The sequence below is a fragment of the Coregonus lavaretus genome, assembly GCF_964263955.1.
Source record: "Coregonus lavaretus genome assembly, chromosome: 37".
NCBI classification, from domain to species: domain Eukaryota; kingdom Metazoa; phylum Chordata; class Actinopteri; order Salmoniformes; family Salmonidae; genus Coregonus; species Coregonus lavaretus.
This window is the reverse complement of record NC_140024.1, coordinates 16,035,206-16,060,929: the sequence shown is the minus strand read 5'-3', so window position 1 is coordinate 16,060,929 and position 25,724 is coordinate 16,035,206. Positions and strand designations below refer to the sequence as shown.

Below are 25,724 nucleotides of genomic sequence, written 5' to 3'. Positions count from 1 at the left end.
TTTCCATGTATTTGATGCCATTCCATTTGCTCCGTTCCAGCCATTACTGTGAGCCGTCCTCCCCTCAGCAGCCTCCACTGGCGTAAACATTAATTGTGTGTGACTATGGGACAGAGTGGCAGACAGATGGGGGTAACAGACATGGGAAATGAAGCAGCAAACCCGAAATACCACCTCATTATAGAGAAGGGAAAGTGGAGCTGTATTCTCTCAGCTTGTTTGGACCCTCGCTGCAAAAATAAATCGATAGCCAACAGCAAGCCTTGAATCCAGGGTGAAATGGGAATCCATCATGTTTAGTCTGCGACTTGCTTTGCCAACCCTTTGAAATGCCACACCCTTCTCTGTGTGTGACACACACACACACACACACACACACACACACACAATCTGTGCCAAAGATACTCTTCTCCATTCCTAAGGACATGGATGTTTCCACAGTGATTGTGCAGTCTGAGGGACAGCATGATGATGATGTCCAACAGAGGGCTGGGGAGGGAAGCCCAGCAGGGAACCTCTAGAACGCTCCTGCTGCTACTTTCTCACCTATCTATTCTCATCTCTCTCCTCTTTTCACCCACACCTTCATCCCGCTCTCCCTCTCTTCTTTCTCACATATCTCCATCCCCCTCTCCTCCCTCTCTGCTGTGTTCTGCTCTAACGCTTGTTGCTGCAGAGTCAGTGAGGTGGCAATGTGCCACATGACTCAGGGGAATCTGGAGATGGGCTAGAGTTAGTACAGGACACCACCCTGAGACCTGTGTGTGTGTGGGTGGGTGTGTGTGTGCACTTACGTGTGTGAAAATGTGCATGGTGTGTGAATGTGTGACAGTTTGATCAAGTGTGTATGGATTTCTACTAGAGGGAGGGAGAGTGCTCTGTCAATGACTGTGCATGTGAGTGTACCAAATGTTCAGGTGTATCTAGGCATGTGTGAGAGAGACTAGAGGTCTCTGTATGTGGCTGTGTGTTGGTTTGTGAGTCTTGTCAGATGCACCTCAGCTCCCTGGACAATATTCCGTGACTCAGAGCCTGGTGGAATGTTCTGTTACAGGAGGGGGTCGCAGTTCCAGAGCGTCCCACTAGGTGTCATCCTCCGACAACCTTAGGCACCTCCTCACATTTACATTTTAGTCATTTAGCAGATGCTCTTATCCAGAGCGACTTACAGTTAATGAGTGCATACATTATATATATAAATTTTTTATACTGCCCCCCCGTGGAAATCGAACCCACAACCCTGGTGTTGCAAACGCCATGCTCTACCAACTGAGCTACATCCCTGCCGGCCATTCCCTCCCCTACCCTGGACAACGCTGGGCCAATTGTGCGCCGCCCCATGGGTCTCCCGGTCGCGGCCGGCTACGACAGAGCCTGGATTTGACTCACAGTCTGGACTAATCATCATCCTATTGGTGTCACCTGTGTATTTATGCCCTCACTTCCCTGTGTTCCCTTGCTCAGTTTTCTCTGCTAGTTTCTCTATGCTCAGCAGTACTAATCAGTGTCTGATCAGAGAAGTATGTACAGGTACTCGAGAAGTGTTCTCCCTGTTTCTTTATTATTTCAGTCATAGTTACTATTTCGTATTTTGTCTGTCAGCCTGTTTTTGGAGACTTATTTGCTCCGCCTTTCTTTTATCGTGATAAGTCCGTTGTTTTGTATCCTGGCTTCGGGACCACCAGTAAAGATCCTTGTTTCACTATCTCTGCCTACTGCCTACTGTCTATCCTGCACCGCACCTGGGTCACACCTCACACCAACCCTTACAGTCTTCCTCCAAGGAATGTGTTGTCTCAAAACATCAGATGAGACAGCTGTTTTCAATTGAAACCTATTTGAATGTCCACCTCAGCCTAGTACACAAACATACCCACATCAGTCTCTTTCCATCACTGTCTGTCCATGACTCACACACACTGGAAGAGATCTAAATTACCTTTACACACAACTTCATACATTCAAACACACACACACACAGAGAGAGAACGTCACAGATACTGTGCATACTACATTCATTTCTAGATAAAACAGATAGTGTATGTGTAAACCTGTCTATGGTAAAACCCACAGCATGCAGGGTTAAGGAAAAGGAACAGAGATATTCAGGGATTACTGTAGATACAGTAGGTGATGCAATAACCTGGGGATTAATGTTACTGTAGATTATCATCAGTACTCATGGTTAACCTTCTGTTCAACCCCTCTTATTACACTACATATTACACTAGATATTAGGGAGTTATTCAATAGAAAGTGGATAATCTAACTGTGTGAGCCTGATAGAAGAGTAATATTAACTTTGATTAAACTCTCATTTTGGTGCCATTTCATCCCCTTAGCCTCTTTGAAAAGCTACACAGAACGAGGGCCCTGTGGTAATTGTAGTCCAAAGGGATACAAATCTAAACACTGAAATGAGTGGGGAAATAAAGGGATAGAGACCACAGTAAAAAGGAGAGTTTGAGAGTGAAGTGGATGAAATGAGAGTTTGAACTCCCGATATTTCCTTTAAATAAAACATGGAGTGAGTGAGTGTATGGAGGCTCTGAGGCGGTGGTTAATTGAAACGGAGGTAGTGAAACTGAAACAGTAGAGCTACTGTCACAAGACAACCTTTTACACAACAACACACATTCTCTTTCCTCTGTGAACAAAGCACAGCACAGGACAGCTAAACAGGCTCTGTAGAAAACCAGGTGCACCAAGATATCTGAAAATAGAACAAGTAAGATAAACGCTTTCTCATCTGACAATTGAAATGCATAAAAACAGAATATTCCACTTTGAAATGTGCACCGTGGGGTTATATTGCAGAAAAAGTAATAATTATAGATTTTTCAACACTTTTTGAGATTCTAGATAGGTGGTTGTATTCACGTATGTGTGTACGTGTGTGTGCACGCATGTGTGTCTGTGTCAAACAGTATTGTGCACAGCAGGGTGGGTCCGTAAATAATATCACACAAGACGTCCTCAGGAGAAGATGGACGGGCATGGCTACACAGAATAGCCTGCTAGTCACTCACTGCTTCCTGAGGCGAGACGCACAGCGGCTAAATATGATTACCAGCACACAGCGTGAATGCATCACAAAACACACCTGCCAAACATGAATAAAAGGAGATCATGGATGCAGGAAGGGTTAGAGAGTGACAACTAACACTCACTCTTTTCTGTCTCATTTTCTCTCTCCCTCTGTTTCTGTGTGTGTGCGTACGTGTGTACTTATGTGTGCATGCGTGTGTGTTTGCCACCACAGAGCCCAATAAAGACATCCAGAAGTTGCTGAAGCCCTCCAGCTCAGGGGACCTTTCCAAGGAGTTATACCACCACCCGGTGGGGGAAGAGGAGGGAGGGCTCCCAGGACATACCGCTGGCCTGCTGCATGTCAACGAGAGGAGACGTGAGTACCGGGGTAAGGGGAGCGATGGAGGAGAGGAGAGGAGTGGTGGATGGATGGATGGATGGAGGGGTGGATCGTATGGATAGAAAAAGGAGTGGCGGAGGATGGGGAGGATGGGGAGGATAGTAATTAAGGGATGGCTAGAGGAGGGAAGTTGGATGGAATTTAACAATATAATATGGCTAGTAAGCCAAAATAAAAAAAAGGTTCTACATACAGTAGTACCAAAAAAGGGTTCCGCTATGGTTACAACCCTTGGTTGGTTCTATAAAGGAACTTTCTCAATCTCAAAGGTTCTTTATAGAACTGTACAGGGTTTTTTATTTTGGCTTACTAGCCAAATTCCATAGCAGTTATTATTGTGTTTATTAACAAGTTAAATCAGGTGTGCTAGCTCTGGAACGGCTGGGGGTCCCTGAGGAGATTATTATTATCACTAAAAGAGGAAATAACCCTTTTTTGAGCTGCAAAGAACCATTGAAGGGCTCAAAGGGTTCTTTAGGTCGGTATGGTTCCACATAGAATCATCCCCCTTCCCAAAGAACCCTTGAGAAACCCTCATTTTTTGTGTGTAAGAGGTGGGTCATTTTGGGGGGGTTGGCGTTGGGACACAGGTGCACACTGTGGTCAGTTCATCACTTCCTCTGGGGTTCAATTGGGATATATTGCACCCATCTTCCCAGTTCCCCTGACCCCTCTTCCACCCTGTCCTGTACCCTTCCCCACTTCCAAACCCCCCGCTAAAAGGCATCATTGTGTGTCTGTCCCCCCACAGAGGGAGCTCTCTGTGTCCCTGACACACACACAGACACACACACAGACACACACACAGACACAGGCCTCACAAGGAGGTCTTTATCTACCCAACAACTAAACACCCATTCAGGGAGACAGTGCCACTACAGCCCAGTATCTGTGTCCTCCTGCCTTAATGTGCCACCTGGCGCACAGTTACCCTACAGACAGAGAGGGAGGGAGAGGGAGGGTTAAAGGTGGCACACTCTGTCAAATCCTATGAGTGTCACTTTCCAGAAACCCTTTAGTTACATCATAAAACTAGTAAATGTTTATGTATTGTGGGGAGCGAATAACAATTGGATGAAGTTGTTAATAGCCCCCTTGCTGAGTTTGGCCGGACCCAATTACTTTCTGTTACTTCTAGATAAGGCCAATTCCAGTTCACTGGCTCTGAGCCAAGCATCACACTGCACTATAATCAATACTACTGAGACACAGTGGAAGCCCCTGTTAAAGCCTGAGTGTATGAGAGTGTTTGGGAGTCATTATAGTCTTATTATAGGCTGTTGTTGAGACTGGCTGTTCTATACTGTGCTCATCGTTGTGCTAAAGGGGGAGACCCTTACAACCGTCTCCCTAGCTTACCCCGTCTCCCCCTCGATCCTCATTATAGGCTGCTCCGGCTAGGCTAATGATCAGTGATCTATGGGGAGGCTGGGGGGCCTTAGGAGGGGGGGGTCAGATACAGAGGCATTGTACTTTTTGATAGAGCCCCCAGTCTCCCCTCCGCTCCCCTCAGCTAGACTACTGCTATTGACAGCCCAGCCTACCAGGCAATTATCTCAGTCTTCACGAGGGCATATTACCCCTCTTCTCCCTCATCTTTCTCTCCCCTGATTTGTTTTCCCAAACTCTTTCTTATCGCTCACTCTCTCTCAATTTTTCTTTCCAATTGAGTTTGTCCGTTCCCCTCCTCTTTTCCATGATATGTATACTCCTCCCTCTCCCCTCATCTTACATTCTATTACATTTTCAATATACAGTACATCCTGGCAGAGAGGCGAGACAGACAGCAAGAGAGAGAAGGCAGTGACAAGAGAATAAGGGAGAAGAACAATAAAAAGGAAAGACCTGAGGCTGCATTTAAGAACGGGCCAAAAGCCAAAGAAACAACCAAAGTCATTTCTAAGTCCACTTTATTTTTTCCCATTTTCAATTTGTAACCGTCAGCCAAAAACAGCAGGAGGTGTCAGGACAACAAGGACAAGTGGGTGGTTGGTTTGGGTGTGTGTGTGCTTCACAAGTGGGCTACTGCTTAGCATCCTTTAAACATCTGCCATGCTAGCCTACTATATGTCTGACACTTTTCCTTCTCAGTGTGAATGTACTATGGGTCTAGTCCCGCCAATGGGCTCCCAGAGAGACACTTAATGAGTTGAGAGAGAGCAGCAACCGTTTTTCTCCATCTCTCTCACCAACCTTGCTGGGAGAGAAAATGTGTTACTGATCAATTATTCAAGGAGAAATGGGGGTGGGAGAGGGAGAAGACAGGAGAGGATAGTAGAGGGGGGTAGAGGAGAGGGAGAAGACAGGAGAGGAGAGTAGAGGGGGGTAGAGGAGAGGGAGAAGACAGGAGAGGAGAGTAGAGGGGGGGTAGAGGAGAGGGAGAAGAGAGGAGAGGAGAGGAGAGGGGAGTAGAGGAGAGGGAGAAGACAGGAGAGGAGAGGAGAGGGGGGTAGAGGAGAGGGAGAAGACAGGAGAGGAGAGTAGAGGGGGGGTAGAGGAGAGGGAGAAGACAGGAGAGGAGAGTAGAGGGGGGTAGAGGAGAGGGAGAAGACAGGAGAGGAGAGTAGAGGGGGGGTAGAGGAGAGGGAGAAGAGAGGAGAGGAGAGGAGAGGGGAGTAGAGGAGAGGGAGAAGACAGGAGAGGAGAGGAGAGGGGGGTAGAGGAGAGGGAGAAGACAGGAGAGGAGAGTAGAGGGGGGGTAGAGGAGAGGGAGAAGACAGGAGAGGAGAGGAGAGGAGAGGGGGGTAGAGGAGAGAAAAGAAACAAAGGGGAGTGGGATGACTGTAACCAGTTTAGAGAGAGAGAGAAAAAGAGAGAGAGATAGAGTGGAGGTGGCATTTCTTTATAACCCCTTTCTGTCTTCATCTCCCCTCTCTCCCTTTCTCTCCTAACTAATTTTAACTACTTGTCTTCCCTCCCTCCTCTCTCTCTCACTCTCTCTCTCTCTCTCCCTTCCTCTCTACTTCTTTTGCTGGGAGATTCAAAGAGACAGACAGCCGTGGGCAAGCCTATTCCAGGCCTCTGGAGAGAACTCATCCAGTAGAAGCTATTCCCACAGTCTGATCTTAGGCTGTCCTCCCTCCTTAACACACACACACACACACACACACACACACACACACACACACACACACACACACACACACACACACACACACACACACACACACACACACACACACACACACACACACACACACAGTACCCTACAGTCCTCTTCCATTTGCACACTTTCCCTCCCTCCATCCCTCAATACATTCTTAAACCCAGATCATTTTCTCAGGGAGGGGTTGCACCTGACACATGCCCTGAGGGTGTGTCGGCTTAGAGGACTGATCAAGTAGAATATAGTATGGGGGTATTAGAGTAGGACAGCACCCTCCATATAATAGATTTTGTAGATGTATTAAAATATGCATGAGCACATTTCATTATCCAGCTTGCTTAGAATCTAGTCTAATGGCTAGAATATAGCCAAAACTATGCCACATCCCAGCGCTATGGGCTTCATTCAGAACCAATATGGTGCAGGTGTTGCTTCTGTCAGCTCCGTTACTATGGTTATCATGACCCTGTTAATAGGGTAACTAAGGTTATCATGACCCTTTAGCCTTGTGTTATCTCAGCCCCAGAGCCTGATCGAGGCTAATGTCATGCGGTTACGCCTGACAGGCTTTGGTAATGCCTTTTATTAGAGTCGTAACGTGGGTGACCGGACCAGCATATACTGTATATCTGGTGTGGTAGTTAAAGAGCCTGGCCTGCACAGATTTATTGGCTCTGCTTAATACAGTCATGTCCAATTCAATTCCCTGTGTACCGTGTTTGCGCTAGGCTAGTCAAACCATGTCACACCATTATATCTAATTTACCTTATAAGCCCATGTCATCCACGTTGGTAAATATTGATACATTAACGTACATCACAACCAGCTAAATACTAAAGATTGTTTACCGAGATGGGCTTTTTTTAATGCAGTGCATCTGAAGCATGGTAAATGGATTCAGTTGATTATTAATAATAATAATAATAATATATGTATTTTATATAGCACTTTTCATACAGAATCTCACTTTGAAAAAACAAACAAAAACGAATTCAGGGAGCTGGCAGTTCATGGGAGATGGTTTCCCACAGCTGGATGATGATGTAGTTCAGTACAGGAGTAGCTTGACTGGAGGTGGCGTCGATGGTCCAGCCAGGGAGGGAGAAACATTGGTCAGACAGGCAGGTCCAGAGCGCTTCATCAGGCACCTCTGTCTCTGAAGTTCACAGCTACTCCTCCTCTGTAGGTAGGCTGGAACAGATCCACCAACGAAAAGTGTAGCTCTCACCTGGGTGATGCTTCGACAGCTATAGGCACCTGAGCGACCACCACTCCTCTGCAGTAATCAGCAACAGCCCCCTATGAGGCGAGCCTCTGTCATCCCCTCACACCGCAGTCCACATCCTTCCAGAAACTGGGGCAGGTGGAACAAACAGCCAGTGAATCATTCAAATTTAGATTAGCTAAGTGAACCAAGCAGGCCTGTAAAGATTTGCTCTAAGGGAGGAAACAGCTAGCGCACCATGGAGACAGAGCTCTTGACATCCCATAATGCTAATCAGGCCTTTATCACTGCATATGGTTCAACTGATGCTGTGGAGTTCAGTTAACCCCTCAGACACACACTGACTGACCCGCAGTCTCCCCTAGCTATACTGATCTAAGGTCAGTTGTGTGCTTTTCCATGTAAGCTGATCCTAGATCTGTACAGCAGGCTAGCCCACAGCCCTAGGGAGGTAGAAGTTACCCTTAACCAAAGTTTGAGGATCAGCTTACCCTCCCCAAATCCTAGCCTTCATCATTAAGGTTGGATAATGCAAAACAAACCATAGATCAGTGTCTAGTGGCAACGTCCTCCCATTCAGTGAGGGAGGAGTAGTGCAAAGGGGCAGCCTGAGCCTCCCACGTCATAAAATGAGTGGCTCATTAAGGAAAGGTGAGACAGGAGTGTCTGCTTCTCCGCCTCTGATCCTCTACGGCTGCAGTTGTCTCATTAGAAGACTTCAAACGCCGGTAGAATGTCAATCCACAATATATTTACCTTCCTCTCATCTCGCTCCTCACTAGCGTTCCTCTCATCTTTACTGTCTCCTTCTCCTCTCCTCTGTCGTTCCACTTGTCTCCTCACATCTCCTCTCATGGGAGCTAGTGTCTGGAGCACACAGGCAGATGTAGTCAGTATTTGTACTGTCTGTGGACAGGTCTGGTAAAGAGGAACAAGACAATAGAGATTGTTGGAGGATTTATATTGTACTTTTCAGTAAGTACTGTGCAAAATGTATCTTGCTGTAGATGTGTGTTGTTGTGAGTAACAGGGTATCCCAGGAAAAACAAGGCCACCACTCACTGTAAGAGCCAAAGGTATACAGAGTTTAGCAAACCATCATCCATGTTGGCACACCGTCATCCATGTTGGCACACCGTCATCCATGTTGGCACACCGTCATCCATGTTGGCAAACCGTCATCCATGTTGGCAAAACATCATCCATGTTGGCACACCATCATCCATGTTGGCAAACCATCATCCATATTGGCACACCATCATCCATGTTGGCACACCATCATCCATGTTGGCACACCATCATCCATGTTGGCACCAAGCATTCAGTGACAATAATACTGTAATCGAGAGAAGGGCTTACCAGGAAAAACTTCCAAATTAGAGGCAGAAAGGAGTTGGAGCAGAAATGGATTTATTTGAGCTCACTTTAATCCATTGTTCAGGACAATTTATATTGTAGAATTCAATTGTCTGGGAACTTTTGGCACCCATTGAAATTCTCCATCTCAAATCCTCTGTGTATCTCTGCCCATATCCCCACACAAATGTGTGAAATACAGCAGAGCCACCACCAGGCTTGCTGATTTAGCATGATTATCGACTCTCTCTGACTTATAATAATGTGGTTAAAGGTTTTTATCTTCTTAAATCAATGTCTGCACTATATATTTATCAGGAGAATGAGAGAACAGTGAGAGAATGGAGCTGTGCAGCAACGGAACAAAGGAGTGTTGAGGAGAGGTCTGTGATGCACCCTGTGGCAGTATACTGACTGGCTGGTAGAGAGAAATTAGCTGGGGAACAGTATCCTTAAAAACCATCTACCCCCGCTCTCTCTCTACAGACACACAGCTATATACACCCACTCACAAGCCAAAAACACTGGCACAGAGACAAGCCTCCTTAAAGGCACATATATAAACACACACATACACGAAGTGCATAGAGTCCATTACTATTACAGTTTTTCTCAGTCGCTTTGGTGCATTTTTCACATCATCCCTAACATGTGCAAAATAATAAGTGCATTTCTCAGAACAATTTGTACAAACTGCAATATACAATAGATATGTTTCTAAAGCTAGTCAGTCACTAAAAATCCTTAGTACATCTCTCAAAAGTAAATATTCATGCCAATGATCATGTCAGTGTCATCAGAATGATAAGTCATTGAGTCATTGTTCACGAACAAGGTTGTCAAAATGTTTAGGCATGTTGTCAATGGAACTGTGTACTTTGACAGTATTACCTGATGTAAACTTAGGCTACAGTTTGGATGACAGTTACTGTATTGAAAATGCACAAGGCTGCACTTCTATGGCATATATCAATTTCAACAGTACTATTTACATATTACTGTATGTGGGTTATTGATTGAAAGAGACTGGACAACCCAAGGGGCACAAAGGAAAAAAAACTAAATTAGAAAGAAACACAGGAAACCACCCCTAAGGCACAACTTTGCCCACAGCACTGTTCTAGTGCTGTCTCTACACATCCAGACGTTCCTGTCTGTCAGCCCACATATTCTCATCCACATCACACCGGATATTTTCCCTTCCAATGCAACGTGGAAAGAATCTTTTGGAATGCCTTATCCATCCTCTGCAGGCGTCTACTGTGGTGTCCTCACATGCTGCATCCATTGCAGCCAGCAGGGTCATCTGTGTGTGTGGCTGACGATCGTACACCTTCCACCTCCATGCTGAAAAGAACTCCTCAATTGGGTTAAGGAATGGTGAATAAGGTGGGAGGAATTCTATGAGCATCCTCGGGTGGGTCACAAACCATTGCCTTATAATGTTTGATCGATGGAAACTCACATTATCACAAATGACCACATACTTTGGCAAATCCTCTCTAAACAGACCCCTCTCATCATCAGGGATGAGAGCCCTGTAGAGAGTCTCTAAAAAGTTGAGTAGATGCTGGGTGTTGTATGGCCCTAAAAGGGGGATATGGGTTAGGACACCATGCTCCGAAATAGCAGCACACATGGTGATATTTCCTCCCCGTTGGCCTGGCAAATCCACAGTAGCTCTGTGACCGATGATATTCCGACCCCGCCTTCTGCATTTGGTCAGGTTGAAGCCAGCCTCATCCACGTATACAAAGTTGTGAGAGGGTTCACTTGATTCCAACTCCATTATACGCTATATCCCAGAACACACAGTTGAATTTGTTTTGGTAAGGAAGAGTGACATAAAATGTACATATATTGCATGTTCCTTCCACAGCAATGGAAATGTGTGCAGTTTATGCTTACTGTACTATGTAACACTATAAAATGTTGCTGTAAAGTAGTTACATAGATATATGTTTTACCTGTACATACTGGTACCGTAGCTCCTTAACTCTGTCCTCATTCCTTTGGAATGGTACACGGTACAGCTGTTTCATACTCATCTGGTTTCTATGCAGCACCCTGTCGATGGTTGAGATGCTAACCGTATGGATGTTTTCAAAGACATCGTTGTCTTCTATAATGGTCCTTTGTATTTCCCTGAGTCTCATGGCATTGTTTGCTCGGACCATGGTGCAAATAGCCTCCTCCTGTTGAGGTGTGAAAAGGCGTCCTCTGCCACCGGTTTGAGGTAATCTTGCAGTCCTATGTGTGGAAAAATGCAGTGATGCATCGCACACTTTCACATAGACAAAAACTATGCGAACACACATTTTACTGTAAAACATACAGGTGGGTGCATGTAAGGTGCAGTATGTATCTGTATAGAGTATATTTCTGTATGCTGTGAAATACAAGTGGACTACTGTAATATGAAGCATTGTAGGAAGTATACAGTATACTGCTTATATACAGTAACAGTGCACTGTACATTGGTGGACATACCTGTTCTCTCTTCGAAACGTTTGTACTATTGAGGACACGGTTGATCTCCCAATATTCGGCTGCACCCTTCGACCCGCCTCAGCCATTGTAAGGCCATGATTGACAACATGGTCTACAATAGTGGCCCTTATGTCATCAGATATGCGCCTATGTCCTCTTCTGCCTCTTCCTCTGTTTTGCCTTCCACCACGCATCCTTGCTCCTCTTCTTCCTCCTCTTGGCTGTTGACCCTGTTCGTTTCCTGGTCCATCCATTATTGGAAAATTGCAACTCTGTGTTGTGGTCTGTCTATATATGCTTGCCAATTGATTCTTCATGAGATGCACCTTTGAGCAATTTAGACAACTGGTTGATTGTTGGTTGAACTAACACTTTACATTCCTTCATGAGTGAGGGTTAATTTCACCTGCACGATTCAGCAATTTACGTTTTTGTACAAAAGGTCTAATAGAAATGTGTAAAACTATGCTTGACAGTTTATGACAAATAGTTCAACAATTTTGCATGTAATGGCTTATGCAAGGAACTAATGCCTAGATGTTTTGAGGGGTAAGACTATTCAACAGAGAACCATCTACTATATTTTGATCAACATGACATGAGCAATTGAAAATGTGGAAAAAAGCTGACACTTGTACATTATCAATTGCAATATGTACAAAAGCAATTGCAATTTGTTCAAAGGAATAAGAAATTGCTTTAATGATGTGCACAAGTGACTAGATGATTTGGAATTTGTACAAGTAGTATCAAGAATTGCACTTTTGATCTAAGAAATGCACCAAAGCGACTGAGAAAAACTGTAACACCGTATAGAACACACAGTCAGCCGTTATGCCTCACCAATGATCGCTAAAGAAAGCCAACTCCACCCAGCCAGAAGCATTGTGTCAGACAAGCATGGTGCTGTAACACTCCATAGATGCTTAGCAAAGCATGTGTGACTAAAATATAAATGTAACTGCCATACTGCGTGAATGCTGCCAGTGTGGAATGTTGCGACTGTCATCCTCTTCTTTTAACGTGAATAAAAACAGTACATGTTAACGGCACCGTCGTGCCGCTCGGGTGTAACAATAGACATTGGAGCAGGGTCTGGGGTATCGGTGACTTTTGGAATCAAGAACAGGTGCCATACACTCAGGACAGAGGGTGAGGAGAAGGAACAGACTGGCCATGTTGTTTCAATACCCTCTATTTCTAGCTTCTCTGGCCCTAGTCTTGATGCTCCAGTCAAGCATTGGCTGTTAAGATTGGCATCATTCTGACACAGAGGTCCATATCTCTTACACAGGACAGATCAGCACACAAAGCCAAGCTGTCTCTAGGCCTTCTTTTTATCTTTCTATCACAGTATGGCACAGAGCATCAAAAGAACACGAGAGATAACGTTTGTTTTAAAAAGACATGGATTCTACCGTGTCGACGGTATCGTTTTCAGTTCTACACCAGGGGGTACTGAGAATGTGAGGGAGGGTCAGGAGGGTGTGGGGGTTGTGTGTGTGTGGCGGAGGGGGTGTTCTGGGTGAGTTGTGTGGACAGCATTGAGTTGTAGTGAGATATTACACATCTACTGGGTTGTTATTGAGTTTATCATAAAATCCACCAGCTGCTCCATATCAGTCCATAACTATGACCTTACTAATTTCCTCTCTCTCTGACCCCAAACCCCTGACCCTGCAGAGCCTCTGAGCAGCGTATCCTCCCTGGAGGTGCACTTTGACCTCCTGGACCTGACGGAGCTAACCGACATGTCTGACCAGGAGCTGGCTGAGGTGTTCGCTGACTCTGATGAGGAGAACCACAACGATTCCCCAGCAGGTTAGACCATTTTCAGATACTCAATTAATTCAATTAATCAACCAATTAGCCAATCAATCTACTCAATTTAACCATTGAATGGTGGATTTAACAACCCCCTTGTTCTCCAACCAAGACGACCCTAGTGTGATGGACTGGCTAAAACATTGTCTTTATTCGCCTTGAGAGAACCATTACCCAAATTGAATTTCCTCCTACTTTGGTTGAACACAGTTGGATGTTAGAGTGGATGTTTTGCTCTCTGCAGGAGACAAAACAGAAACACTATCTCTGTTTACTCTGTTCTCCCTCTAAAAACTCTGTCCACTAGACAGACTAATTTACATATCATTCCCATTCTGTAGCATACGACCCCATTACATACAAATCTAAAAGGTTTAGCTGATCGCAAATGTGTGTGTGTGTGTATGTGTGTGTGTGCTTACAATTGTGGTTTCTTTGGCTGCAGGGAAAGGGACAATTGGGAGAACTCAATAAAACTTCAGCAGCACATTGGATTGAACATTCCTCTGAATTCTTACTGCAATTCAAGCAGTTCTTTATATTTTGTGATATTGACCAAGATACAGTATATTCCTGTTATGCGTCTCTGGGAGATTCTAATTTCAGTTTGTGTCCATGTCAATGTTGATAGTTATTGGCACCAGATCCCAGGCTGGGTGTCTGATACAGCACAATAGCCTAGCATAGCGCTAATTAGCATTAGTTAGAGGGGAGTCAGATTAACCTGTGATCAGGGATGCGTCCGGGCCCAGGCAAACTGCTCTCCTCACAACCAGAGGAAGCAGGAAATCCATCCCATTTATTATTTATGATCCATAGCCCCATGTTTCCTGCTGAGAGGTAGAACGATATTCATTGAGCTCCACATCATCACTCCGTTCAACTGCTTTATGCTCACACTCTCACCTCATCTCTCTTAAGAAGAGATATGTGTGCACTCTCAGGAGCTGACTTGGGAACGGTACTAAGATGTTCACTTTATAATACACCTGTTCTAAACTCCTGTATATTCTCAGCATGGGGAACCACAGAGAGCTATGTTCAGCTCTATGTGCAAAATATTAAAATGACTTCACAAAGTGGATGAACTTTGAGTAGGTGCACTTTAAGAAATACAGCAATCTTGCTTAGATATCACCCATGCTCCTTCTCCTTGTTGCCCTCAGGATTGACCCTTGCCAATTTATCACATTACTCCCCATAAAAAGGCATTGTGTTGCTCCCCTGTCTGACCTTGGCCCGTAAGTCAGGGGTTCCGAAACCTTCTTGGCCTACGACCCAATTTTTATATTGGAAAATTCTCGCTACCCCAACCATGTGAAAAAAAGTATGTAATTAACAGCCAATGTTAACTTTTTTATTTGTGGCTATGGCAGTCAATTGAAAAACATTCTAACAGTATTTCTGATTGTCTTCTCAACTCACCATCACATACTTTTAATGTGGGGCTATGACAGTCAACTGCAAATTAATCTTACATAATGTATCTTATCTCACCACCACTAATGACATGGGTGTGCTTGATGCATGTCGTGTCGGAGCTTCTCAAAGTCCAGGGACATGTTCGACAGTGTGCACCTCATATCTGCTGTCACATCCAACCTGGACCGATATTTGGTTTTAATGCAGACGAGAGCACTGAATCCAGTTTCATACAGATATGAGCTGTCAAAGGGTACCATGAGTTTTATGGTGCTTTCAAGACAACTGGGAACTCGGAAAAAAACAAGGTAAAATAATGATGTCAGTGATCTTCAGGTTGGAAAGTCGGAGCTCTAAGAGGCCCGAGTTCCAGAGTTGGAATTCCGAGTTGGATGACCGTTCACAACTATTTTTCCCAGTCGGAGCTCGGAGTTCCCAGTTATCTTGAACGCACTGAAGTCGGAAGTCTGAGATTTCTGAGTTCCCAGTTCCGACTTCCTAGTTGTTTTGAACGCGGCATTAATGTCAGAGGGAGTCGGCAGGGTATTCCCTTTGAGTCAGGAGCCAAAACTCCTCCGTAGTGACCCGTGAATGACAGCTCAATCAGCTATTCGATTTTACTTACCAGCATGTAAATTGAGCCAGGATCACAGTAAAATGGATTGGGAAGTAGGTCCCAAAGTGCTCATCCAAGCGTTGGAGGTGAGCAGTCATCAATCATGTGGGACACTTACTGATGCTGTTTTCTGTTGGAAACATGCACAACCGAGGGAAGGGTGCATGGTTCGCTTTGAATGACTCTCCAATAAGAATCCTTTCCTCTGAATCCACTGATTTGGTCACTCATCTGTAGAATGTTTTTGTATTTCCCCTGCATGCTTGCGTTCAGTTCGTTCTATTTCCCAAATATGTCTGTTATATAGGCAAGGAGCCATATTTTCTTTTCATTACACAGAAAGTCAACCATGTCTGTTTTTTTTTTTTTTTACATCCATTGTGAATGACAACAGTTCTCTCAATGCGAAAAATCTTTCCAACACTCCCCCGCGCTAACCACCAAGCCTCGGTGTGAAATAGAACATTGTCATGCTCTGATCCCATATCTCCACATAGTTTTGCGAACAGTCGTGCGCGCAGTGGATGTTATTTTATGTAGTTTACAATCGAAGTTACCTGCTGCAGTATATCTCTGAGTTCTGTGCTCTGCTCTTTTGTCCCCAATTGTTCTCTGTGTACCATACAATGCGTCCGTCCATAAGGCAGAGGGAGACACATTCATAACTAGAGTGGCGGCCTGCCTGCCATCCCACCATAGATGGAGCCCCATCTGTGCAAAAGCCCACCATTCGATCCCATGGAATCTGTTTTTCGTCAATATAGCCACGCAGCACACTGAACATCCCCTGTCCTGTTTCATGCTCGGGAATCGTGAGACAGAACAATATGTCCTCGTGAATATCATCCCCCGACATGTATAGCGAACAAAGGTCAAGGCATGGGCATCTCGGCCCTCACAGCTAACGTCCATTTTGAGAGCATAAACTGGGGAGTTTTTGAGTCTTTCAGTTGGGGTTTCCTCTTGATTGCTAGCGATAACACTGTTAAACAAATAATTCATGCTATCTGACAAAGGTATTGATGTGAGTTTCTGTGCCTCTGTCTCCTCACACATTGTTTTCACCATACCGATAGCGGACAGTAATATCAAAGTCTCTGCAATAGTGTGTGGTTTCTTAGCTAGCTGGCCTAGCCATTCACCATGTGAATGCAACCTTTCGCATGATCTAAGGGCACTCTGGTTGAATTTTATATTTTGTATTTGAATAATTTTCATTTAGATTTTTAAGGTTAACCACATTACAATGATTTTGAGATACAAAGACTATGTCATAATATACACTGCTCAAAAAATTAAAAGGGAACACAATGTAACTTCAAGTCAATCACACTTCTGTGAAATCAAACTGTCCACTTAGGAAGCAACACTGATTGACAATACATTTCACATGCTGTTGTGCAAATGGAATAGACAACAGGTGGAAATTATAGGCAATTAGCAAGACACCCCCAATAAAGGACTGGTTTTGCAGGTGGTGACCACAGACCACTTCTCAGTTCCTATGATTCCTGGCTGATGTTTTGGTCACTTTTGAATGCTGGCAGTGCTTTCACTCTAGTGGTAGCATGAGACGGAGTCTACAACCCACACAAGTGGCTCAGGTAGTGCAGCTCATCCAGGATGGCACATCAATGCGAGCTGTGGCAAGAAGGTTTGCTGTGTCTGTCAGCGTAGTGTCCAGAGCATGGAGGCGCTACCAGGAGACAGGCCAGTACATCAGGAGACGTGGAGGAGGCCGTAGGAGGGCAACAACCCAGCAGCAGGACTGCTACCTCCGCCTTTGTGCAAGGAGGAGCAGGAGGAGCACTGCCAGAGCCCTGCAAAATGACCTCCAGCAGGCCACAAATGTGCATGTGTCTGCTCAAATGGTCAGAAACAGACTCCATGAGGGTGGTATGAGAGCCCGACGTCCACAGGTGGGGGTTGTGCTTACAGCCCAACACCGTGCAGGACATTTGGCATTTGCCAGAGAACACCAAGATTGGCAAATTCGCCACTGGCGCCCTGTGCTCTTCACAGATGAAAGCAGGTTCACACTGAGCACATGTGACAGACGTGACAGAGTCTGGAGACGCCGTGGAGAACGTTCTGCTGCCTGCAACATCCTCCAGCATGACCGGTTTGGCGGTGGGTCAGTCATGGTGTGGGGTGGCATTTCTTTGGTGGGCCTCCATGTGCTCGCCAGAGGTAGCCTGACTGCCATTAGGTACCGAGATGAGATCCTCAGACCCCTTGTGAGACCATATAGTGGTGCGGTTGGCCCTGGGTTCCTCCTAATGCAAGACAATGCTAGACCTCATGTGGCTGGAGTGTGTCAGCAGTTCCTGCAAGAGGAAGGCATTGATGCTATGGACTGGCCCGCCCGTTCCCCAGACCTGAATCCAATTGAGCACATCTGGGACATCATGTCTCGCTCCATCCACCAACGTCACGTTGCACCACAGACTGTCCAGGAGTTGGCGGATGCTTTAGTCCAGGTCTGGGAGGAGATCCCTCAGGAGACCATCCGCCACCTCATCAGGAGCATGCCCAGGTGTTGTAGGGAGGTCATACAGGCACGTGGAGGCCACACACACTACTGAGCCTCATTTTGACTTGTTTTAAGGACATTACATCAAAGTTGGATCAGCCTGTAGTGTGGTTTTACACTTTAATTTTGAGGGTGACTCCAAATCCAGACCTCCATGGGTTGATACATTTGATTTCCATTCATCATTTTTGTGTGATTTTGTTGTCAGCACATTCAACTATGTAAAGAAAAAAGTATTTAATAAGATTATTTCATTCATTCAGATCTAGGATGTGTTATTTCAGTGTTCTCTTTATTTTTTTGAGCAGTGTATATACACTGTATGTATACAGTACCAGTCAAAGGTTTGGACACACCTACTCAATCAAGGGTTTTTCTTTATTTCTACTATTTTCTACATTGTAGAATAATAATGAAGACATCAACACTATGAAATAACACACATGGAATCATGTAGTAACCAAAAAAGGGTTATACAAATCAAAATATATTTTATATTTGAGATTCTTTATATAGCCACCCTTTGCCTTGATGCTTTTCCAACAGTCTTGAAGGAGTTCCCACATATGCTGAGCACTTGTTGACTGCTTTTCCTTCACTCTGCGGTCCGACTCATCCCAAACCATCTCAATTGGGTTGAGGTCGGGGGATTGTGGAGGCCAGGTCATCTGATGCAGCACTCCATCACTCTCCTTGGTCAAATAGCCCTTACACAGCCTGGAGGTGTGTTGGGTCATTGTCCTGTTGAAAAACAAATGATAGTGGGACTAAGCCCAAACCAGATGGGATGGCATATCACTGCATAATGCTGTGGTAGCCATGCTGGTTAAGTGTGCCTTGAATTCTAAATAAATCACAGACAGTGTCACCAGCAAAGCACCCCCACACCATAACACCTCCTCCTCCATGCTTTACGGTGGGAAATACACATGCGGAGATCATCCGTTCACCCACACCGCGTCTCACAAAGCCACGGCGGTTGGAACCCAAAATCTCCAATTTGGACTCCAGACCAAAGGACAAATTTCCACTGGTCTAATGTCCATTGCTCGTTTTTCTTGGCCCAAGCAGGTCTCTTCTTATTATTGGTGTCCTTTAGTAGTGGTTTCTTTGCAGCAATTCGACCATGAAGACCTGATTCACACAGTCCCGTCTGAACAGTTGATGTTGAGATGTGTCTGTGACTTGAACTCTGTGAAGCATTTATTTGGGCTGCAATTTCTGAGGCTGGTAACTCTAATGAACTTATCCTTTGCAGCAGAGGTAACTCTGGGTCTTCCATTCCTGTGGCGGTCCTCATGAGAGCCAGTTTCATCTTAGCGCTTGATGGTTTCTTCGACTGCACTTTCCATATTGACTGACCTTCATGTCTTAAAGTAATGATGGACTGTCATTTCTCTTTGCTTATTTGAGCTGTTCTTGCCATAATATGGACTTGGTCTTTTACCAAATAGGGCCATCTTCTGTATACCACCCCTACCTTGTCACAACACAACTGATTGGCATTAAGAAGGAAAGAAATTCCACAAATTAACTTTTAAGAAGGCACACCTGTTAATTGAAATGCATTCCAGGTGACTACCTCATGAAGCTGGTTGAGAGAATGCCAAGAGTGCTGTCATCAAGGCAAAGGGTGGCTACTTGAAGAATCTCAAATATAAAATATATTTTGATTTGTTTAACACTTTTTTGGTTACTACATGATTCCATATGTGTTATTTAATAGTTTTGATGTCTTCACTATTATTGTACAATGTAGAACATAGTGAAAATAAAGAAAAACCCTGGAATGAGTAGGTGTGTCCAAACTTTTGGCTGGTACTGTGTATATTTTTGGGGGGGATTTTGGAAATTCTCCCGCAACCCCATTTTCATTTCAGGTGATCACACATGGGGTCGCGACACCTAGTTTTGGAACTGCTGCCGTAAGTGCATGCATGTATCTGCACAGCCTTAATCCCCCAGTGACCCCACCCTCTCTCTATCTCTGTTTCTCTGTCATACACACACACACACACGCACGCACCCAGACAGACACACACACACCTACAACTCTCAGGCTGCTTTAATCACTGCATTGTGCTGTACCCCATAACCTCCTCCTAGAATAATCCCATTTAGGGGGAGGAGAAGGAGGCACCTGATTGGGTAGATCAGTGTGCTGGGGACCCCTAGTGACAGATAGAGAGAGGAAGAGAGAGGCAGGAGGCAGAGAGGGGAGAAAGAGAGGGAGAGAGGGAGCATTAAAAAAGGGGAGGGGAAGAATTAGAGGGAGAGAGGAAGCATTTAAAAGGGAGAGAGGGAGAAACATGAAAGATAAATATATGAGAGGTGGTGATTCCCTCTCCACCGCAGCGAGGTTTCCCATTTCTCCACAGGAGACTTATGGCTCCCTGAGCTCCAGTAAATATACCAGATATCCTGGTCCTGACAACAGGACCTCACCACAGGGCTCGTATAAACCAACCACAGCTGCTGCTACCGGAGCACCACAGCCCTAAAACTCACAGGGAGAACAACAGTCTGTCCCCATATCCCCAGACATCCAGCTATGGCCTCTGATATAGTGCAGCAGTTTTACTGACGAATCGGACAATAAAAAGCCCAGCAGGAGTGTCACGTTCGTTCATAGACGGGTCGGACCAAGGCGCAGCGTGATATGCATACATGTTTATTTAAAAACGTAATAAACACTCGACAAAACAATAAACGAAACGTGAAGTCCAAGGTAGACACAAACAACATACCTTATACGGAACAAGATCCCACAACTCAGTAGTGCCAATAGGCTGCCTAAGTATGGTCCCCAATCAGAGACAACGAGCGACAGCCACCTCTGATTGGGAACCACATCGGCCAACATAGAAATACCCATACTAGATAGAAAACATAGAACTACACAACATAGCATATACACACCCTGACTCAACATATAAGCATCCCCTGAGTCAGGGCGTGACAGTACCCCCCCCCCCAAAGGTGCGGATTCCGACCGCACAACATAAACATAACAGGGTAGGGGCCGGGTGGGCATTCCGCATCGGAGGCAGATCCGGCTCAGGGTGTGACGACCTCTCACTCTTCGCCTCCCTGTTGCGCCCCTGGTCTGGTCTAGACCACGGCGCGTTGCTTCCCCTCTCCTTCCTCCCACGATATGCCAGGCCCTGTCTGGACCCTGGTGTGGGAGACCCCGAACCTGGAGAGGGGCTGACGTCATGGTCTGGACTGGAGCCGCTGACCGGAGCTGGACAGGGCACCGGTGGAGCGGACTACTCTGGCTCCGGAGTGGAGCCGCTGACCGGTGCTGGATCAGGCACCGGTGGAGCGGACTGCTCTGGCTCCGAAGTGGAGCCGTTGACCGGAGCTGGACTAGACCCCGGTGGAGCGGACTGCTCTGGCTCCGGAGTGACGCAGCTGACCGGAGCTGGATCAGGCACCGGTGGAGCGGACTGCTCTGGCTCCGGAGTGGAGCAGCTGACCGGAGCTGGATCAGGCACCGGTGGAGCGGACTGCTCTGGCTCCTGAGTGGAGCAGCTGACCGGTGCCGGACCAGGTACCGATGGAACGGGCATGGGCCGTACCGGACTGGACAAACGCACCACTGGTCTGGTGCGAGGAGCAGGCACGGGCCGGACCGGACTGGCGACGCGCACCACTGGTTTGGTGCGAGGAGCAGGAACGGGCCGGGCTGGCGACGCGCACCACTGGCTTGGTGTGAGGAGCAGGAACAGGCCGGGCCAGGCTCGCGACGCGCACCACTGGCTTGGTGCGAGGAGCAGGAACAGGCCGGGCCGGGCTGGCGACGCGCACCACTGGCTTGGTGCAAGGAGCAGGAACAGGCCGGGCCGGGCTGGCGACGCGCACCACTGGCTTGGTGCGAGGAGCAGGAACGGGTCGGGCCGTACTGGGAACACGCACCACTGGCTTAGTGCGGGGAGCAGGAACGGGCCGGACCGGACTGGCGACACGCACCACTTTCTTGGTGCGAGGAGCGGGACTGGGTTCCTTTATTAACCCCCGCTCCTTCTGCTGCCTAACCAGCTCCTCTCGCTGTGCCTCTACACTTTCCTTCTCCCTTTTATCCTCCTGTAGCGCCTCCCTCTGACCGAATAACTCCTGCTCCCTCTGAACCAATAGCCCCCGTAACATGGTGGCCTCCTCTCCTAACCTGCAGATTCGCCCTTCCACGGCCTCCTGCTGCCTCGTCATCCACCCCGTGTGCCCCCCCCCAAAACATTTTCTTGGGGTTGCCTCTCGGGTCTCCGTCGTCGGCACGGTTGGCGCCGTTTCTCCTCTCCTACCTGGGCATCAACCTTCATCGCCTCCCGATAACGGACGGCTCCTCCTCAGTAATTCTCCCTCAACCGAGGAGGACATCTACTAAAGTTACCTCCCGTTGAATCCCCGGCGTTTGCTCCTTCTGGGCACGCTGCTTGGTCCTTGTTTGGTGGGATCTTCTGTCACGTTCATTCATAGACGGGTCGGACCAAGGCGCAGCGTGATATGCATACATGTTTATTTAAACTTAATAAACACTCGACAAAACAATAAACGAAACGAAACGTGAAGTCCAAGGTAGACACAAACAACATACCTTATACGGAACAAGATCCACAACTCAATAGTGCCAATAGGCTGCCTAAGTATGGTCCCCAATCAGAGACAACGAGCGACAGCTGCCTCTGATTGGGAACCACACCGGCCAACATAGAAATACCCATACTAGATAAAAACATAGAACTACACAACATAGCATATACACACCCTGACTCAACATATAAGCGTCCCTGAGTCAGGGCGTGACAAGGAGGATAAGCAGCCTCATGGTGATGGCCACAATCTCACTCAGTGTCTAGGAGGTCAGGGACCGTGCGGAGATTCTAGGTGTCATAATAAGACCTATGTCTGGTGAATGGGAGTCAGGACTAGGGTACTAAGATAGCAGATAAATGCGATCAAAACACCAATAAGATTGTCTCACTGTGTAATACAGACCCTTATTCTCACATCTACACATGTACTATATGTAACTGAACGTATGCCCCTATACATTATGTTGAATTGGATAAAGTTGATCTTGCTTCACTGTGATCTATTTGCATTCAGTAGATGTATACTGGTTTGCATCCTATCTTCAGTGCCAAGTAGCTCAATGTGCTTTGTCATTGGCTGTGTTTTCTCTATTTCCCACTCATAGATCAGACAGTGACAATGTGGGATCTCTGACTCACTCCAGCAGTGGCACACTGTGCTCAGATATGAGTGTGTTTTGCATTCGGACTCAAGAAGGGATACAGCGATACACAAACCCATGCAAAACACACACATACCCATACACACATGCATGACTAACGACTACAGCTGCTCCCCAGTGTCCAGGCCGGATTTTTCCAGACTGTACAGCTGCTCCCCAGTGTCCAGGCCAGACTATCCAGACTGTACATGTTCTAGAGGAGCAAGAGCCAAGAACAGGCTTCTCTCTCCACATTTTCTCTAGCAGCATCACTCTCTCTCTGGCTGCCTCAGTAGTGAGGATAGTGAGAGTGGGATAATAGCTCCAGATCAGTCTGAGGCTGGTGAATAGATGACCATGTGTGATAGATGACAGAACCACAACACCAGGTGTTTCTGCTCAGTGGGGATTCTACTTGCTCTCTCTCTCTCTCTCTCTCTCTCTCTCTCTCTCTCTCTCTCTCTCTCTCTCTCTCTCTCTCTCTCTCTCTCTCTCTCTCTCTCTCTCTCTCTCTCTCTCTCTCTCTCTCTCTCTCTCTCTCTCTCTCTCTCTCTCTCTCTCTCTCTCTCTCTCTCTCTCTCTCTCTCTCTCCTCTCTCTCTCTCTCTCTCTCTCTCTCTCTCTCTCTCTCTCTCTCTCCTCTCTCTCTCTCTCTCTCTCTCTCTCTCTCTCTCTCTCTCTCTTCCTCTCTCTCTCTCTCTCTCTCTCTCTCTCTCTCTCTCTCTCTTCTCTCTCTCTCTCTCTCTCTCTCTCTCTCTCTCTCTCTCTCTCTCTCTCTCTCTCTCTCTCTCTCTCTCTCTCTCTCTCTCTCTCTCTCTCTCTCTCTCTCTCTCTCTCTCTCTCTCTCTCTCTCTCTCTCTCTCTCTCTCTCTCTCTCTCTCTCTCTCTCTCTCTCTCTCTCTCTCTCTCTCTCTCTCTCTCTCTCTCTCATAGTGAAAGCTGTGTGGGCACTTATGTTTTGGACACCTGCCAGTCAGGACAGCCCAGGGATCAGAGGTGGCAGATGAGATGGTCAGGGTTAGAGAAGTGAGGGAGGACAATAAATTAGATTAGCTAAATGTGTACAGCTGCATTGGTAGACCCCACCCAATCCCACCCCTCTGTACAGGCAGTATCTGCTCTGTGTGTGAAATAGATAGATAACAAGAAATTACATACCAGATCTCTACAGAGACTACAACACCATTATCACCTCAGAAAGAGCCCTTTTAAACGAAAAACCCCAGGATCACTTTGACCACCTTAAAGCCATCTGAGAGAGGAGTGAGGCAGTAGGATGGAGTTGCCCCTAGACACTGATCTATGGTCAATTTTGTTCCCTCCCCAATGGTTAAGATTAGTATATGGGAAGGGAAAGCCTGATCCCAGATCTGTGTGGGAGTGAGTCATTTCCTCTGCAGTGTTCTCCAGGAGAGCCCAGGCTCTGACAGTCACGCCCTGTGATGACACAGGAGGACAGAGGAGGACACTGCAGCTCTTACACTGAGGTTACCACTTTACCAGAGAGAGTCACAGGCTAGGTGGGTTCATCACCATATAGAATATACCCTTTGCTGCCTTCAAATCTGCTACCATCGAAGTGGAATGGGCACGCACAGAGAAGGGGCTTGGTGATGTTTCAGATCAATACAATCTGTGTGTTTTGATGCTGTGGTTTCCTCAGTGTTAACAAGGCAGGTTGAAGCTTTCCGAGCAGACAAAATAACACAACTACCCACTATGTAGCAGCAGCTGTGGGCAAGACTGGGGGAAAACATTTCCATTTAGGCTAACTGTAGTAGCCTTGCTCATAAATCTTTAGGAGTCCACTGGGGCCTCCGAAGATGCTGCTTCCCTGTGGTTTAAGAGCCTTTGTAGAGCTCAGGCTGGTGTTTTCTGTGGACTTTGTTTTCACAGCAACACACTGGTTGTGGAATCTGATGGACTGGAGCCAACAGCACAGAAGGGCTTCTTAGACAGAGAGGTTTAGTACAGCTAGACATTGCACACATGGTGGCTGGGAGGGAGGGAGACAGTAGAAGGATGTGATAGAAGGGTGTGGGGGGGGGGGGGGGGGGGGGGTTGTGCCTTTGTGGGCTGATGGGGGATTGAGTTAAGGAAATTGGATTTGGATTGTTCCTGATATTTGGGGATGTTCTGAACTAAATGGGAGGACTCTCAAGGGAGTTGGTTATGAGTAGGTCCTGAGCAATAGGGTAAGGGGTGTTCGGTGGTCCTTATATGAAGGTCTGAGGGTAAGGGATGTTAAATGAGAGGTGTGTGTTTGTGGGGTGAGAGTTTCATCCTCTGATCTGTCTCTGTCAACACCCTGCAGGGAGAAGAGGAGGCTTCTCCCGCTCCATATTCATAGAGCTGTCAATCACAAAACACTGACCAGGGATGCCTGACTAATCCAGCAACTATAGCATTTTAGTCACACACAGACAGGGACACAGATAGAGACAGACTGGTAGAAAAGCATCATGAGGGGGCCCATACATAAGCCAGGG

At 46.5% G+C, this 25,724-nt stretch overlaps 1 protein-coding gene across 2 annotated transcripts in view; it reads left to right on the top strand.

Moving 5' to 3' along the window:
- LOC311111175 (dysbindin domain-containing protein 1-like) overlaps nt 1-25,724 on the top strand; it is a 34,876-nt gene that overhangs the window by 2,786 nt on the left and 6,366 nt on the right. The window contains exons 2-3 of one of the 2 annotated variants that reach the window (XM_084153864.1): nt 3,263-3,418; nt 13,292-13,429. In XM_084153864.1, the coding sequence (XP_084009990.1) occupies nt 3,263-3,418; nt 13,292-13,429 (294 nt within the window). The remainder of the gene's footprint in view (nt 1-3,262; nt 3,419-13,291; nt 13,430-25,724) is intronic. The other variant, XM_084153865.1, reaches the window with a different exon arrangement.